The following is a 17,056-nucleotide window of genomic DNA, read 5'->3' on the forward strand; positions in this document are numbered from 1 at the left end:
CGGGTGGAATATTATTCAATCTCTGTAACATGTGTCCTCTCTCTCTCTCTCTCTCTCTCTCTCTCTCTCTCTCTCTCTCTCTCTCTCTCTCTCTCTCTCTCCCCCCTTCTCCCCCCTCTCTCTCCCTCCCCCCTTCTCCCCCCTCTCTCTCCCTCTCCCCTTCTCCCCCCTCTCTCTCCCTCTCCCCCCTTCTCCCCCCCTCTCTCCCTCTCCCCTTCTCCCCCCTCTCTCTCCCTCTCCCCTTCTCCCCCCTCTCTCTCCCTCTCCCCTTCTCCCCCCTCTCTCTCCCTCTCCCCCTCTCTCTCCCTCTCCCCCCTCTCTCTCCCTCTCCCCCCTCTCTCTCCCTCTCCCCCCTCTCTCTCCCTCTCCCCCCTCTCTCTCCCCCCTCTCCCTCCCTCTCCCCCCTCTCTCCCCCTCTCTCCCTCTCTCTCCCTCTCTCTCCCTCCCTCCCTCCTCCCCTCCCCACCCCTCCTAACCCTTTCAAATGACTGTCATGTCAGTGACATGTAAGTAAGCTTCCATTTATGCCATCACCTCATGTAACTTGTATCTTCTTCTCTCTCTCTGAAACATGAACCTTGGTCTGCATGTCTCTATGATGCACATACGCACACTGTAGGTGTGACAGCATCAGAGGGATATCTGTGGACAGACTAGAGAAACATGATTTCTGAACAGGTACAGTAGGTTTTGCTGGTAATGGCAGTGGCAACAGTGTAGATGGTTGACTGACTTGGCCTTGTAACATTAGTCAACATGACTTGCTTGTACAGAAGATCTGCAACTCTTGTGTATGGCATACTCTTGGGTAAATATATTCCAAGCATATTTTCAGCTGGGGACTGCTCAGGAAGATGATGTCATCAGCAGAAACTAAACATGTTTAGGGCTTGCTAAGGGGGTTCTAGAATTTCAAAGTGGAAGTGGATAGGTTGAATTCAGATGTAGTGGGAACTGGTTAAGTTTGATTGCAGGAAGAACAGGACTTCCGCTTAGCTCAGTAGAGTCTTATCAGCATAAAGTCAAGTGAATGACATATTAAGTATTTTCTGTTTTCTATAGCAGAAAATGGAGAAATTCTTAACATGTTGTTCAGCATGTAATGCATACTGTGGGCCCATCTGAAAAGAAACAAAATCAAGTAGTGGTATTGCAGGAGTAGATCTAATAATGGATGAAAAAGTAGGAATGCACTGATGCTACTATGAATAGCCTACTGAATGCATTATTGTAGCCGAGATAGAAACAAAGATCACACCCACTACAATAGTTAATGTTTATATTCTGATTAGTTTCAAAGATGAAAAGATGAAACTGAGATATGTAAGAGGGGCAAATATTTGTCATGAGGCTTGCATTTTGACAGTAAGAAGATAACAAGAAATAGACAAAGTAAGAGACTATGGAGTGGGGGAGAGGAATGAAAGGAGAAGCCATCTCGCTTAAGAATCATAAAATATAATTGTTTTTACGGAAGACACCTGGAAATACCAGAAGGCTTCAGATAGATTACATAATTGTAAGATCAATATTTTGAACCTTGATTTTCATTTATCAAAGAGAACTGGAAATGTCAGAAAGTTTCAGATGGAGTACATAATGGCAGTATGAATATTTTGAACCCTGATATTAAACTGCAAAACATTTCCATGCGCAGATGTGGACTCTGATCAAAATTTATTGATTATGAAAAGCAGATTAAAAGTGAAAAAATTTCAGGTAGGTAGAAAATTAATGATATGGGACCAGGGTGTTGTTCATAGTTTCAAAGGAAGTGTTAGGCAATGTTTAACTGAAACCAGAGAAATGAATACAGCAGATATTGAATGGATAGCATGAAGGGATGAAACACTAAAAGCAGCTGATGATCAAATAGGTGAGGAGGTACAATCCACAAGAAATTCTTGGGTTACACATGAGATATTGAAACTAATTAAATAAAGGAGAAATTATAAAAATGAAATAGGCAAAAGGGAATACAGGTGTCTAAAAGTGAGACTAAGTGGTGAATGTTAAACAAGGAATGGCTAGACAAGAAATACAAGACTTGTAGAACCATACATTACTGTGGGAAATACAGATTTCACATGTAGAAAAGTTGATGTTGACACTTTAATCTACATTCAGTTTTAATAAATCTCTCTTTTTTGGAAACACTTTTCTTGCTGTTGCCTGCCTGGACTTTGTGTTCTCTCATCTTCACAGTCATGAACTATTTTGTTGCCCAAATAACAAAACACTTCTGCACTTTTAGTATCAATTCCTAATTTAATTCTATCAGTTCACCTGATTTAATTCAGCTATATTCCTTTATGACTGTTATACTTTGGTTGAGGTTTATCTTACAATCTCTTTCCATGATGATATGCTTTATGTTTGACTGATCTTTCATCTACTTTTCTGTCACTGACAAAATTGCAGTGTTATCAGCAAACCTCAAAGAGTTATATCATCTCCCAGATTTAAATTCCATTTCCAAATATTTCTCTATTTTTACTAACTGCTTGTTCAAAGTGCAGATTAAATAACTTCAAGATGCTAAATTCCTCTCTTATGTCGTCCACACCTATGCTTCCCTTCCATGTTCTTTAGTTATTAGTTGCAGTCTGGTACCTGTGCAAATTACAGGTAACTTTTTGCACTCTGCAGTTTATCCTTCTTACCTTCAGAATTCCAAAGAGTACACACATGTCAATATTGTTAAAAAGCTATCTCCAAATTTACAATTTATGTAAATGTTGGTTTCAACCTATGTCCTAATTTGAGTCATAAGTTCATTATTACTTTGTGTGTTCCTACATTTCTACAGGACCATTATTCAACTTCTGTGAAGTAGATCTCTATCAGTTCTTCAATTCTTCTTAAATATTCATGTCAGCATTTTACAATTCTAACTTATTAAACTGTTTGCTCAGTAATATACACACCTTTCAGGTTGTTCTCTTCTACAAGTAGGAGTTTTTACATTCTTCTTGAAGTCTCTGGTGTGGAGAGCTGCATGAAGCTAACTTTGGATTGGAAATGAGAAGAACAACAATAACAACAACTAGCATTTTATATGATGGCTCACTTTAACACCACACTTTCTTCTGGATATTGCAGAATCGTTATATCAACATATCACTGCTTCTTTTTATTTAAGCATCTATTGTAGCATTTACTAAACAAAAGAAACCATATAGTAAGTAATAGCTCTGGCAGAACACAAATAATTTAGAAGTAAACGAGAGCAGTAATGTTACTCTGTGTGTGTGTGTGTGTGTGTGTGTGTGTGTGTGTGTGTGTGTGTGTGTATTGGATGATTCTCATCAATCATCATGGTCCTGTTCCTGCAGGATCTTCTTCTGGTTTCAGCGATGTCAAAGATTTGAAGTCTTACCAGATTCCTGATATTAATGGTACTCTTGTGTAATGGTTCTATGGGAAAATCCCCACTTCATCTCTACTTGGGAGATACTGTGTCCCATCGCTCTTACACTGACTATAACACCACATTCACTCACTTAAATCTTGATAACCTGCCATTGTAGAAGCAGTAACTGATCTAACAACTGCATCAGACACTTGGTGTGTTATATAGGCATTGCTGACTGCAGCACTATAGTCTTGCTTGTTTACATCTCCCTGTATTTGAATAGACATGTTCGTACCTGGTTCTTTGGCATTTCAGTGTACCATCTTATTTTCTGTAAATGGGGAAAACGTTGTTGTCTTCAGTCCTGAGACTGGTTTGAAGCAGCTCTCCATGCTACTCTATCCTGTGCAAGCTTCTTCATCTCCCAGTACTTACTGCAACCTACATCCTTCTGAATCTGCTTGGTGTATTCATCTCTTGGTCTCCCTGTGTGATTTTTACCCTCCACGCTGCCCTCCAATGCTAAATTTGTAATCCCTTGATGCCTCAGAACATGTCCTACCAACTGGTCCCCTCCTCATTAGTTATGTGATCTACCCATCTAATCTTCAGCATTCTTCTGTAGCACCACATTTCGAAAGCTTCTATTCTCTTCTTGTCTAAACTATTTATTGTCCATGTTTCACTTCCATACATGGCTACACTCCATACAAATACTTTCAGAAACGACTTCCTCACGCTTAAATCTATACTAGATGTAAACAAATTTCTCTTCTTCAGAAACACTTTCCTTGCCATTGCCAGTCTAAATTTTATATCCTCTCTACTTTGACCATCATCAGTTATTTTGCTCCCCAAATAGCAAAACTCCTTTACTACTTTAAGTGTCTCATTTCCTAATCTAATTCCCTCAGCATTCGACTGCATTCCATTATCCTTGTTTGGCTTTTGTTGATGTTCATCTTATATCCTCCTTTCAAGACACTGTCTATTCCGTTCAACTGCTCTTCCAAATCCTTTGCTGTCTCTGAGATAATTCCAATGTCATCGGCGAACCTCAACGTTTTTATTTCTTCTCCATGGATTTTAATACCTACTGCGAATTTTTCTTTTGTTTCCTTTACTGCTTGCTCAATATACAGATTGAGTAACATCGGGGACAGGCTACAACCTGCCTCACTCCCTTCCCAACCGCTGCTTCCCTTTCATGCCCCTTGACTCTTATAACTGCCATCTGGTTTCTGTACAAATTGTAAATAGCCTTTCGCTCCCTGTATTTTACCCCTGCCACCTTTAGAATTTGAAAGAGAAAATAATAACTAGAAAAAAGTAATTGAAAAATAATAACTGGAAAAAAGTTACTTGCTTTACTGTATTGTTGCACTTTTATATTGTTAGATGGCTGGTTTCAGCACCATGTTCAACCAGCAGCTCACTTACCTAAGTAGATGTGTCATATAATAACCAAAATAGGGGTGTGGATACAGGCTACAGCAAATACTTTTCTATTTGGGATAACATTGATCCCTAGTAGTATATTAGGAATATATAATAGTAGTTGATCCAAACAGTTTACATTGATGAGTGTTTATCATACATTAAGTTATAAAATAGTGCAAAAGGTTGAAAGGAGGCACAGAGGCACTTGAAGGCAGTGAAAGAGTCTTCATCTCTATTTATTCTCAGGAAGCCAGTTAGATATGTGCAGCAGATGGTGGCTTGGGCATCTTGTATCGATTTTGATGGAAGTTTTCACAGATTTCGAGGTCTGCAAATAGTTTTGCACCAATATGAGATGAGGCAGGAAGCAATATGTTGTTTTGATCTTTGTTTAACATATTTTCTCAGAATTTTAGAAATAAGACTCTTCATGATGCACAACACTTATATGTTAATTTCAACTTTGGAATTAATTTAGAATCTCTGTGATACTCTGGTTGGCAGATTCAACCTGTGATTAAACATTATATGCTGCACTTTCTTGTGTAATTACATTTCATTAGGCTTGTTGCAGTGTATCTGTTTACCACCTTTCTTTCATACACCTAGTTTTCTGTTGTCATTTAATTTCACATTATTTATGTACAAATTTGTATGATTGTAACTATCCACCCCTGATGTAATCAAAAAATACTGGACCTTTGCGTTTAATTTTCCTCAATACATTATGCTGGATTGTATCAAAATTTGGCGACCAGCATGTGTTCCACGTGTCAAGCCTCTGTAAGTTGAACTGCATTTCACTACGATTTCTTGGTCGTCTTTGTTCTGTTCGTATGATACAAACATGTGCAAATTGATTCGCAAAGTAAGGATGAACTGCCACATGGTAGAATCAAATATTAAAGAATTTTCTTTATTTCAATCAATGAGTGTGAACTCATTTGAGTGTGATTGCAGGAGAGCTCAGAATTCCAAGAATGATAACTCAAAAGTCTAGTTGAAATGTGTATGATAGAAAATACTGTGTGGCTAATTTATTCCACACAACTTTATTTCTTTAAAAGTTGATGTAACTTCTAATTTTGTGTTTGAGTCACAGCAGTTTGCGTGCACAGCCTGCTGGTTGCGCACACTGTTGGAACTAATCAATATGTGGAACAGAGTGCTAGGCTTCACTGGCCACTTGTGTATTGCCACTTGCATTGTACTTTGTTTTCCACCTGTGTGTATTGTTTGAGCAATAAATTACAGCATTCTGTGGTTAGAACACTTTTTGACAACAAGTATGATATTTCAACTCCATGTGTTCCACTTCAGTCATTAGTCCTTTGAATTCATTTCCATGTAGGCAGTACTCAAATCTCTCCTCAAGCAATAGCAGGTGCAGACAGTTGCTACTTTGGCACAACCTGTGGCCCCACCAACAACAAATCCACCACTTTTCCTTGAGTAAGACAATCATCACTGGTGACAGTCAAAAAAGCTACTGCTAAATTTAAGCCTCTACAGTGGTTTTAAAAAATCAGTGAATGTACAGTCAGTCAGTGATGTCTTGTCCTGATGAGGTTTTAGCAAAATTATCGAGAGTCATTATTTTGTGAAGACTGACTTGGCAGAGGCATATTTACACCTTCCAGTTATCAGCAGCCCATTGGAGTTTTGTCGACACCAATGTTTGCCATTCAGTGTGGCAAGTGCACCAACTATTTTTCAACATTTTTTAGAAAAATTTATTCCATCATCTATTTAGGTGACATAGTAGTGTTTGGTGCTTCCACAGAGGAACATTTGCAAAACATACATGCTCTGCTTTCTGCTTTATAGTCTGCAGGGTTGAAGTGCAATTTGGACAAGACACGGTTTTTTCAGCCATATAGTATTTATGTGGGTTTTGAAGTCTCGTGTGCTGCCATTAAACCATTGCATGAGCATATTGATACTAATGCTGTGTTGTGGCACCCCATGTCCGTCAAGGAATTACAGGCATTTTTAGACAAAATTCCGTACTACCACAAATTTGTGCAGGATGCTGCTACTATGGCACAACCACTCCATGCATTATTATGTAAAGATGTTTGTTTCCAATGGTCGCTTGCTTCTGACTTAGCATTCAAGTTAATGAAATGCAAACTGCAGTCAACCCCTTGTTTGGTCACTTTTCAGCCAGGCCAGCACCTTGTCGTTAGTGAAGGACATTTCTCAATTTGGCCTTGGTGCTGTCCTTGCTTGCAAGTATGCAGACAGTTCTGAATGCCCTGTTGCACATGCCTCTAGATCCTTAAATTCAGCTAGCCAGTGTTATTCTCAGACACAGAAAGAGACTTTGACATCACGTACATTCTAAAAAAGTTCATGTTTTTCTATACGGGTCCAAGTTTCACCTGATTATAGGTCACAAACCACTGGCTTCTCTTTTGAAATCTTGCTGGACAAAGCTGCACGTCACTTACAGTTGTGGATTCTTTTCCTGCTACGATACAATTTGAGATACATTTTCAGTCTACGGTGCGACGTGCAAATGCTGGTGCCTTATCACGACTGCCAATTGGCCCAGATCCAGAGTTTGACAAAGAGGAATTTTACTTTGTTTTCATTTAGATGTGGGAGCTCAAAATTTTGTTGGTGGTTTCCCTATTACTAGTATGAAAATTGCAGCTGCAATACCCACAGATCTTGTTTTAAGTAAAGTTGTTTCTTTAGTGCAACATGGCTGTCCAAACAAACCTGTGGGCCATGCTTCTCATTCTTTAAGAAATTATTTTGCATCTCAAAATCATCTTTCTGTTTGGGAGCAAGTGCTGCTGTCGGCTACAGAGGAGACAACTCCTCGGGTTGTCATCCTGTCCACCCGTCAGCCTGAGGTCATGTGTTTCTTGCATGTGATCCATTGGACCATGTCACATACAAAAACGTAAGCATTGAGACACGTTTCTGGGCCAGGTATGGATTGGGAAGTAGTGCGAGTTGTGGCGACCTGTCCACAGTGTGGCACCCGTCGGGCAGCTCCCCCCTCTTCTTTGTCACTGTGACTGGATCCACAGGATGCTCGGGAATGAATTCGCACAGATTTTATGGGACCTGTTTTGAATTTCTACTGGCATTGTTGTAATTGATTCTAATTCTAAGTTTTCGTATGTTTTGTATTGTCTGTCTTCTTCAACAATTTCTACTTTGCCAGAATTTTTTGCAACGGAAGACTTCTGTACACACTATTTACCAACAGTGGCACCCCGTTCAGATCACAAGGATTTGAAGATAATGTCACGGCTTCTTCTTTCCGTCATGAATTGAACTGGGGAGCTACACGACTAGTACAAACATGTAAGAGTGAGATGAAAAAATACGTTTTGGATGTGTCACCATAAGTAACTCATGACTGGTTCCTCATTAGAGTCCAACAGAGTTGTTGGAGAGTTGTCAGCCCCAGACTCTGCTGCATCTGGTTTGGCCAATCCCGTGCCATCTGCCGGCATCAGTGCTGCAATGCTTTCTGCCTGGCACAGCTGTTTAGGCCGCCAGCTGAAATGACTGTCGGTGGCAATCAAGAGTACCCGTGGCCGACACCTCTGCATGTCAGCATAACTGATGTGAGGGCACTACGACGCATTGACCGGCTACGACCTAGTGTGACAGGTACAATTCCCCTGCCCCCACATCCTCTGTCTGCGTGGCTGTCTCCTTTGACACGACTGGCGCCTTCACCTTTCAGCTGCAACTGCCGATGTTTTCACCACTGTGTGCTCTGCTGTGGGTGCCCCCTTCAACTGTCAGGGGCTGAGGTGTGACCCCAGCTCCTGTGCTGTCACAGCTGATGCCTCAACTGCTGCCACCTCTGCCTCCACCACAACCTCCTTCCCTGGAGCTTGACTCAGACTTGGAAATGGATGCTGTACCAGTGTCACCTGTCCTACTATATGGCCTCTCTCAAGGGAATGGATGCTGCACCTGTCTGCACTCCCACCACTTCTGACCCTATGCATCGACGGCACTGCATTGTGAGTCAACAACGTCTGTCGCCCACAGAAGACATGGACTTGGGGACAGTGTTCAGCCCTTTGCAGAGAAGAGAAGTGGAGTAACTATCAATTTTGTGTGTGTGCCACTACATAGTTTGCAAGTAAAGTTTGTGCTTCATTTGGCCCCTAGAGGCCACTCGGTCTGCTAATATGACAGCTTGCTGATTGTGCCCCGTGTGGGATCTAATGGGCATATAATGCAGCATGCAAGGTCTGCTGGGCTCCTAGTGTATTGCCAATTGTATTGTACCTTGTCTTCCATGTGTGTGTACTGTTCGAGCAATAAATTACAGTGTTCCAGAGTTAGAACAACAACAACAACAACAACAACCACCACAACAACAACTATATACCCGCTACAATGTCACCAAAGTATCACATGAATTCAGTTATTTCTATCAAATTGTTATTATAAGTGACCTGTCAGGATGAGGCTTTTATCAAGAGTGGAACATAAAACAACAAAATAACTAATGTTTGTGACTGGTGACCTGCAACCAGAAAAAGAGCAACTGAGTAAAACCAATACTAAGGTCTAACTTTTAACATTTTTTTATAAACACAAGTGATCCATTAAGGTTTTGTCCACTGTGTTTGTTCATTAGTTCCGGGATGTAATGGTACATATGTGTGGCAGATATGATGACTCCCACCAAAACCGTGGACTGACCGATCGACATTGTGTCCTGTATGCTATCAGATTTAGGCTAATGTGCATACCTGCAGTAATAAGAATCTGTCTTCATTACTTTGAAGTGTGTAATAAACATGTACAATTAGTACTTACCATTTATTGCTTTTTTTTTTATTAGCAACAGTGGTACATGTCCATTAAGATATGTTAGTAACACTCCTGCTCTCTGTGACATTGAAACATAGACAGTTTTTATTCTATGTAAGTTGCCTTTTGTTTTTCCACATTTTTCTATGATAGGTAAAGTGAAAGAAGGGAGCCGGCATACACAATTTCTCTGCGAGCTCATGACTAACTCAAAAATAAGTATGTGGGCTAAATGAAATATCTATTATTATATTATTATGGCAAAAGGGCTTCTGATGTTGATCAAAGCAGTGGTACAGAATTTTAGTGCATTTTTTGATGGATAGAGCATGTAAGCACTCTCTTTGGTCTCCATTTTAGTGTTAGACTTTCCTTTTTTTTCCACAGCTGAAGTTGAATCTCAAACGTGCATTCTATTAACAGATAATAAAATCAAGCTATTGTGTGCCACTTGAAGAGAATTTTATCAGAATAGCTTTCAGAAAGATCCAGTGATTGCAATCCTTTTCTGTAATCATTGGTTTTATGTTGGAGCACCGAAAGCAGTATTTCTCCAATGTCTTTCACTTTTTATTGTTCCCAAAACTATCACCTGCTAACCAGGAGATTTAAGTGTATCATTGCATTGTTGCATCAGTCAGTGCTGAGTCTCATCACTCTTTGCTTCTGCCATCACATAGGCTAAAGGACATTCATTATAACCATTCTGGCACACCTAGGGATTAATTGTACTTGAAAGTCTTAATGTGTAAAAAGCTTTGCAAATCGTTATCAGAGGATAAACAGCTCTGTCGAATATCCATGTTATTTACTGTATAGTAGTGCATTTGATAAGAAACATTGTATATTACTGTTAAATTGGAGAATAAATTACTTTTAACATAGTAAATTCATCTTTGCCTTAATCCATCTTATTTTTAAAAATGCAAGTGAAAGTAAACAATGGAAATATCACTCTGTGTTGTTGAAGTCTCCAAATTTTATGCCAGTAAATAGATATTTGTTGTAAAAATATTGTGCTGTCATTGACTAAACCCAGGACACTCCTGAGGCTAATACTTTGAAGGGAATATCTATGATATGTTTATGTAACTCTTGTTTGTCATTATCAGAAGTGATGGTTAGGCTATTTCATAGTGATTTTATTAAGGCTGTATACTGTCATGCTTGCTACATGTGATAGTATGTTTTGTTTTAGACGTTGTACACAGTGGAGTTCCAGAATTCTAAAAACAACGCAAAGAAAATAAAAAAAGTTTCAAGCTTTCAGCTAGCTTATACCAAGGTGCAAGATTTTCGTTTTTCTGTTGGACATCGCATTATCTCTATTTTCCGGGATGGAATTTCAGATGAAGAGTATTATCCTGGTGTGATTGCAGAACCACCAAAGTCCATAAATAATTACAGGTGAGTTTAATTGATTAATGGGTGTAAGATTATTTCATGGCAGAATCAATTTGTGATTTTTATTAATTGTGCCTCAAATTTTAAAAATACAAGAGAGGTTCATGGATAAAATGTTTCTTAACAGTGGAAGGTGTTGTTGTATATTCATATGTGTACAATATTAGTAATGGAAAATACAAGATGGAAAATAATATTTATCTTCTCTCTTGTAGGTCTTTTTCATTGGAGTTCCATGAGGTACCTTTGTAATTCACACCTTCCACAACTGCACTTAATAGTTTATCTTATAAGCACTTATCTCTTAATGCTTCAAATTCTCAAGTTAAAAAAACGAAAAGAATTTACAGGTACCAAAAGTAGTTATTAATGGGCAGATACTAAAAAGTGTGTAAAATCCTTAGAGCATTCAGATGTATGACAAACTGAGGTGGCACGAGCACCTAGACAACTTAAGCAAAAATTTCTTTCTACATCTACATCTATATCCCACAAATCATAGTGAGTGGTAGATGGCATTTTGTGTCCTCCTCTTTTTCCTGTTCCAGTACTGAATGGGTCCCTGGAAGAATGATTGTTGGTAGCCTCTATGTGAGCTCAGACCTCTCAAATTTTACCTCCATGTTTTTTGCAAGATGTACACAGGAGGAAGCAATGTATCGGTTAACTCATAGAGGAACATACACTCTTGGAACTTTAACAGTAAAACAGTAAATCATGCCATTGTGTGTCTTACAGTATCACCAGGACACTTTTGTGCTTACTAAATGAACCTGTAACAAATGCGTTGAATCTTCTGTACTTCCTCTATCAATCCTATCTACTACAGATCCAAGGCTGACAAGCAGTATGTTATGTTCATGACTAAGCGTGATATTTTTACATTATATATATATTGTACTGTATGTGTAGTGATCTTCCTGGTACTGGGCTGTCCATGTGCAGTGTGAAGCAATTTGTTACATTGATGAAAAACATTGTAAAAATTTGAAAATGTAAGATCCAATGATAACAACATAGTTCAGTTGAAACAAGTCCTCCAGTAAAATGCACTTTTCTTTTTAGCAATCTTGACTTGTGAAGTTTCCTTCAATTACCATTCATAAAACACACACACACACACACACACACACACACACACACACACACACACACACACACACACACCATAAGTGGACGGAACTTCATTATGCTTCTTTTGTTTCCTATCATACACTTATTTTTTATTTAGGTATTTCCATACAATCTTTGATAAAATACTGTTCAAAGAAACTCCTATCTTTCTTTCACAATTCTTACTCCATGTAGAATTTCCAGCCTGAACAGTATAAATGTTTTTTTTCTTTGTTCTGTCTTTTTATTTCTTTTCTTTTAATGAAAACACTCTCCTTGCACACTGTATTTCCTCTTGAGACAAAAAAATTATGGGAGGCTGATAGATTTCTGCCATCATCCAGTATTAGTTTTATTATCTTCTCTAAGCCCAGAATCATTTTCCTGCCTGTTGCATATCTCAGTTTTATGAGCATTGCTCATGTCATCACACAATACTAAGAACTTATAGCCATATTTATATACTTTGCCTTTCATACGTATTTTTCTGTGATGTTTTGCTTCTTTTTATACACTGATGAGCCACCATGAGACTGAATGCAGCTGATGGCTTTGTAGACACTGTGAAGAAAATGTATAAGTGGAGCAGAGACAAACTGGGAATCATCATAATGATAATAAAGTGTGAAATCAGGGCAGTGCACTGAGAATGGGCAATAACAATTTGAATTAAGACACGTAGCTCCTCAGGGCATAGAGGCAGTGTTTAAGGGCAGGCAGGCACATTTAAAAGTAGACTGTAAGGTTTTCAGCTGTGCCTAAGTGCTGCTCAGCACATCCCATATGTGATGAGGAGCTGTCTGTCTTACTTAATTCATATTGCTATTCTTATTCTGTTCCATATTTTCCATTGTTCGCTGAATGACAGATTGTAATGGGTCAGTACCTGGGAATGAGCATATCAGACATGGCAAAAGTGGTTGGCTGCTTACATACTACTGCCATGAGTTTGTATGGAAAGTTGTTGAAGGACAAGGTGATGGATGTCCACATCTCATCGCAGAATGTGGGAGCCAGAGGCTGGCCCACTCTGTAGAGCAGTGGCCTTTTGTTGCAGACCTGATGACGGTACAATGCTAGCACAGTAACAAGTGCTTTAGAGCATACTATTATGTCCATAGTGTCAAATGCTGTGCTCCACAACAGATGGCCCCTGTGTGTTGCTGTGACATCATCAATTAAGATTACAGTGGACACAGGGTCATTGATATTGGTCTGTGGATCAAAGGAAATATATCATCTGGTGGAATGAATCATGTTTCTTGTTACACCAGATGAATGGTTGTGTCCAGATATTCTGTCATCCAGGTAGACAGCTCCTCTAAACATGCACAGTCCCATGGTTGCAAGCTTATGGAGGCAGTAGCATGCTGTGCTATGTGGTACATTCACCTGCTCTTCCATGGTGGACTCGTGGTAATGGTGAAAAGCAGCACATCAGATGTGGACTAATTAAACAGTATTGCAAAACTGTGTGTGTGTGTGTGTGTGTGTGTGTGTGTGTGTGTGTGTGTGTGTGTGTGTGTGTGTGTGTGTGTGTGTGTGTGTATGAGAGAGAGAGAGAGAGAGAGAGAGAGAGAGAGAGAGAGAGAGAGAGAGAGAGAGAGAGAGAGAGAATTAAAACTTGGTTGGCAAGGTTTTGCAGTCGAGGTGTGAGCAAGCAGCCTCAGCGCTCTGAACAATGTGTTTAGAAATATTGTCATGTTGGAGCTACATGAGTTTTTTGCAGCCATTCCTCCTCTTCTGTTTGATTACAGGGCATGGGTTTTGTTAGATTTTAGTAATACGTCACGTTAATGGCCTGTCCCTTTCTTGCACGGTGAATCGGAATGATACTTCGGCAGCTTATAAAGACACCATCAGCTTCCTGAAAGGAGACTGCAGCCTTGGCTTGTTTGGTGTAGGGAACCTGTGTGTCTCCATTGTTCGTGCCTTTCATTTCTGGGTTGTAGTGGTGAACAAAAAATTCATCCTTTGTGTTCATTATTGAAAAACATGGTCAATTCTTCTGTTGGAGACTACGTATTGTGTTTACTTCCTTCATCTCATTCTGAACTGATGTGCAGATTTACCAACATATGAGGTGTGAATTTCCATCAGATTCATGGGAATTTAGTTTATTTTCACTGTGAGAAGCACGCAAGAGTGCCCACAGTTCAATGACACCTATCTTTCTCCCTCATCTCTTGCTCACAAAAACATTATGTAACATTTTATGTTCAATAAATCAGTTTGAAACACGGTATTTCACATGAGATCATATAAATAGGAAATATTGGTGCACACATTTGCTGATGTGCAATATTCTCAAATAAATTCACATACATTGATGTATATGCCAAATTTTGCTACTCTTTGGCAACAAAGTGCACATAAAAACACACTTCAGTACTACCATCTTATCCGCTTCATAATTAATTACTGTGAGCCAAAAATACCATGTGAAGTGTATCAAAGATATGGCGTGGCAATGTTGAACAATTTGTCAGCAGTTTGTTTAAACTGTCTGCAATATAAAATCTTTGCACATTTCTGAAGCAGACCATGAAGCATCTTTTTCTGTTCTGTCCAACACTCTCCATCCCCTGCCTCTGCTTGTTTGGTGTTGAAAGAAAAAAAATGTGAGAATCTGAATATGAAAGAAATAAATCACAATGAGACAAAATTATTATAAGTTTAGTGTGTGGATTAAATGAAATATTGTATTTTACATCCATTTTAGCTACTGGTTAGTGGGAAATAGCAAAGTTTGTTTAGATTTGGAAAAAAATTTCAAAAATGCACTTATTGATTGCCTGATGATGCAGACGTATTGTCATAGAAGCGGTCTTGTTTAATTGTACCAATTTACAGGTATCTAATATTTTTTGATAATGGTGGCTGTCAGTATGTGAAACATGAAGATATACGTCTTGTTGTGGAAAGTTCTCCAAGTGTGTGGGAAGATGTTCATATGGAGATTCAAGATTTTGTTAAGAATTATCTGGAGAAGTACCCAGAGAGAGCTTTGCTTAAGGTGCAAGGAGGACAGTATGTCAGTACTGAGTGGAATGGTAAGTAATCCTGAGGTGGTCTAATAACTGGTATGCAATCAGCAATATTTTTATCTCTTGATGTTGTTGTTATTGTTGTTACTACTACTACTACTACTACTACTACTACTACTACTACCACTACCAGCACCACCACCACCACCACCACCACCACCACCACCACCATTACTTCTAACAACTAAAAGACGTGACCCTAACATACCCTATAAGTCCAGAAAGCTTTGAGATTCGGTTAATAAAAAACAAATAAAAGATGATAGTGGTTGTAATGCTTTAGATGTTCTACATAGTCTACCCCACTTTTGAGACCAAGTGGGGTAGAGCAGTGGTTGGCACACTGTTCTCACATCTGCCCATCTTCATTCACATTTTCTGTGATTTCCTTGGATCACTTAACCCAAATACGGGGATGGTTCCATCAAAAGGACATGGCCACTTTCTTCTGCATCCACACATATATTCTGTAAGCCACCTTACAGTGTGTGGCAGCGGGTACCATGTACTACTAGTCATTCCCTCCCCTGTTCCACTTGCAAATAGAGTGAGGAAAAAGTGACTGTATGTATGCCTCCGAAGGAGTTCTAATTTCTTCTATCTTATTTTCACAGTCCTTACATGCAGGGTATGTTGGCGGTAGTAGAATTGTTCATCAGTCAGCTTCAAATGCTAGTTCTCTAAAGTTTCTTAATAGTGTTCCCCAAAAAGAATGTCACCTTTCCTCCAGGGATGGTAAGGATCCCAAACAGCAGATAGTACTCAAGAGTAGGTTGCACCATTGTCCTATATGCAGTCTCTTTTACAGGTGAACCACTCTTTCCTAAAATTCTCCCAATAAACCAAAGTCGGCCGTGTACCTTCCCTACTGCAGTTCTCACATGATTGTTCCATTTTGTACTGCTTTGCAACATTACAACTGTGCCAAACTGGATGCTGCTAATACTGTATCCAAACATTACAGGTTTGTTCTTCATACCCATCCACATTAATTTACATTTTCCCACATTTAGAACTAGCAACTATTCATCACAATAACTAGACGTTTTGTGTGAGTCATCTTATATCTACCTACAGTCACTCAACTTTCACGCCTTACCGCATATGACAGCATCATCAACAAACAAGTGCAGATTGCAGTCCACCCTGTCCACCAAAGCATTTGTGTGTATAGAGAACTATAGCAGTCCTATCACACTTGCCTGGGGCCATCCTGATGATGGCATTGTCTCTGATGAGCACTTACCATCAAGGACAATTTACTGGGTTCTGTTACTTAAGAAGTCTTCGAGCCAGTCACATATCTGTGAACTTACTCCTCCTCCATCCTTCCTTAATCCGATCTTGTGCTCTGTCTCTAATGGCCTGTTGTTGATGGGATGTTAAACACTAATCTCCTCCTCCTCCTCCCTCTTTTGAGTGCTATGCATAGCATGTTCATACAACCATGGGAAAGGAGCTGTCAGAAAAGTCAATCTTTGGGATGATGATCCTACCACACATCACAGTCACATCTTTGGTCTTGGTGAACCTTCTGAGACCCATTCTGCACCTTGTCATTTTGTGGTACGTTTGTATTGATAGCACCAAGTCTTGTTACCTGCTAGGATTTTTTCCAGAAAAGAATTTCCCATATTTTTAATTTCAATCAAGTTGCAGCAGAAGTCCATGCACCATTTTTGTTCAGAAGACAGGATGTGCAAGACAAATCATGCATACACTCTGCTGTTCTTCAAAACATTCTGGAAAATTTCTTGACCACTTTATTTAGAAATGCTCAGTTCATTGTTCCATTGTGGCTTGTGACACAACATTGCTGACACAGTAAAGCCACACATCCACTACTTAACACTATTTCCTTACAACTGACTGATCCAATGCACATTTGTGTTTTATG

General features: G+C 39.4%; 1 protein-coding gene across 2 annotated transcripts in view; it reads left to right on the top strand.

Moving 5' to 3' along the window:
• The window catches only part of LOC126427372 (histone-lysine N-methyltransferase eggless-like), a 377,652-nt gene that overhangs the window by 249,025 nt on the left and 111,571 nt on the right, over window positions 1-17,056 (top strand). For both annotated transcript variants that reach the window (XM_050089720.1, XM_050089721.1), the window contains exons 12-13: window positions 10,794-11,002; window positions 14,966-15,165. In XM_050089720.1, the coding sequence (XP_049945677.1) occupies window positions 10,794-11,002; window positions 14,966-15,165 (409 nt within the window). The remainder of the gene's footprint in view (window positions 1-10,793; window positions 11,003-14,965; window positions 15,166-17,056) is intronic.

Source organism: Schistocerca serialis, chromosome 11 (genome assembly GCF_023864345.2).
Source record: "Schistocerca serialis cubense isolate TAMUIC-IGC-003099 chromosome 11, iqSchSeri2.2, whole genome shotgun sequence".
In the NCBI taxonomy this organism is placed as follows: Eukaryota; Metazoa; Arthropoda; class Insecta; order Orthoptera; family Acrididae; genus Schistocerca; species Schistocerca serialis.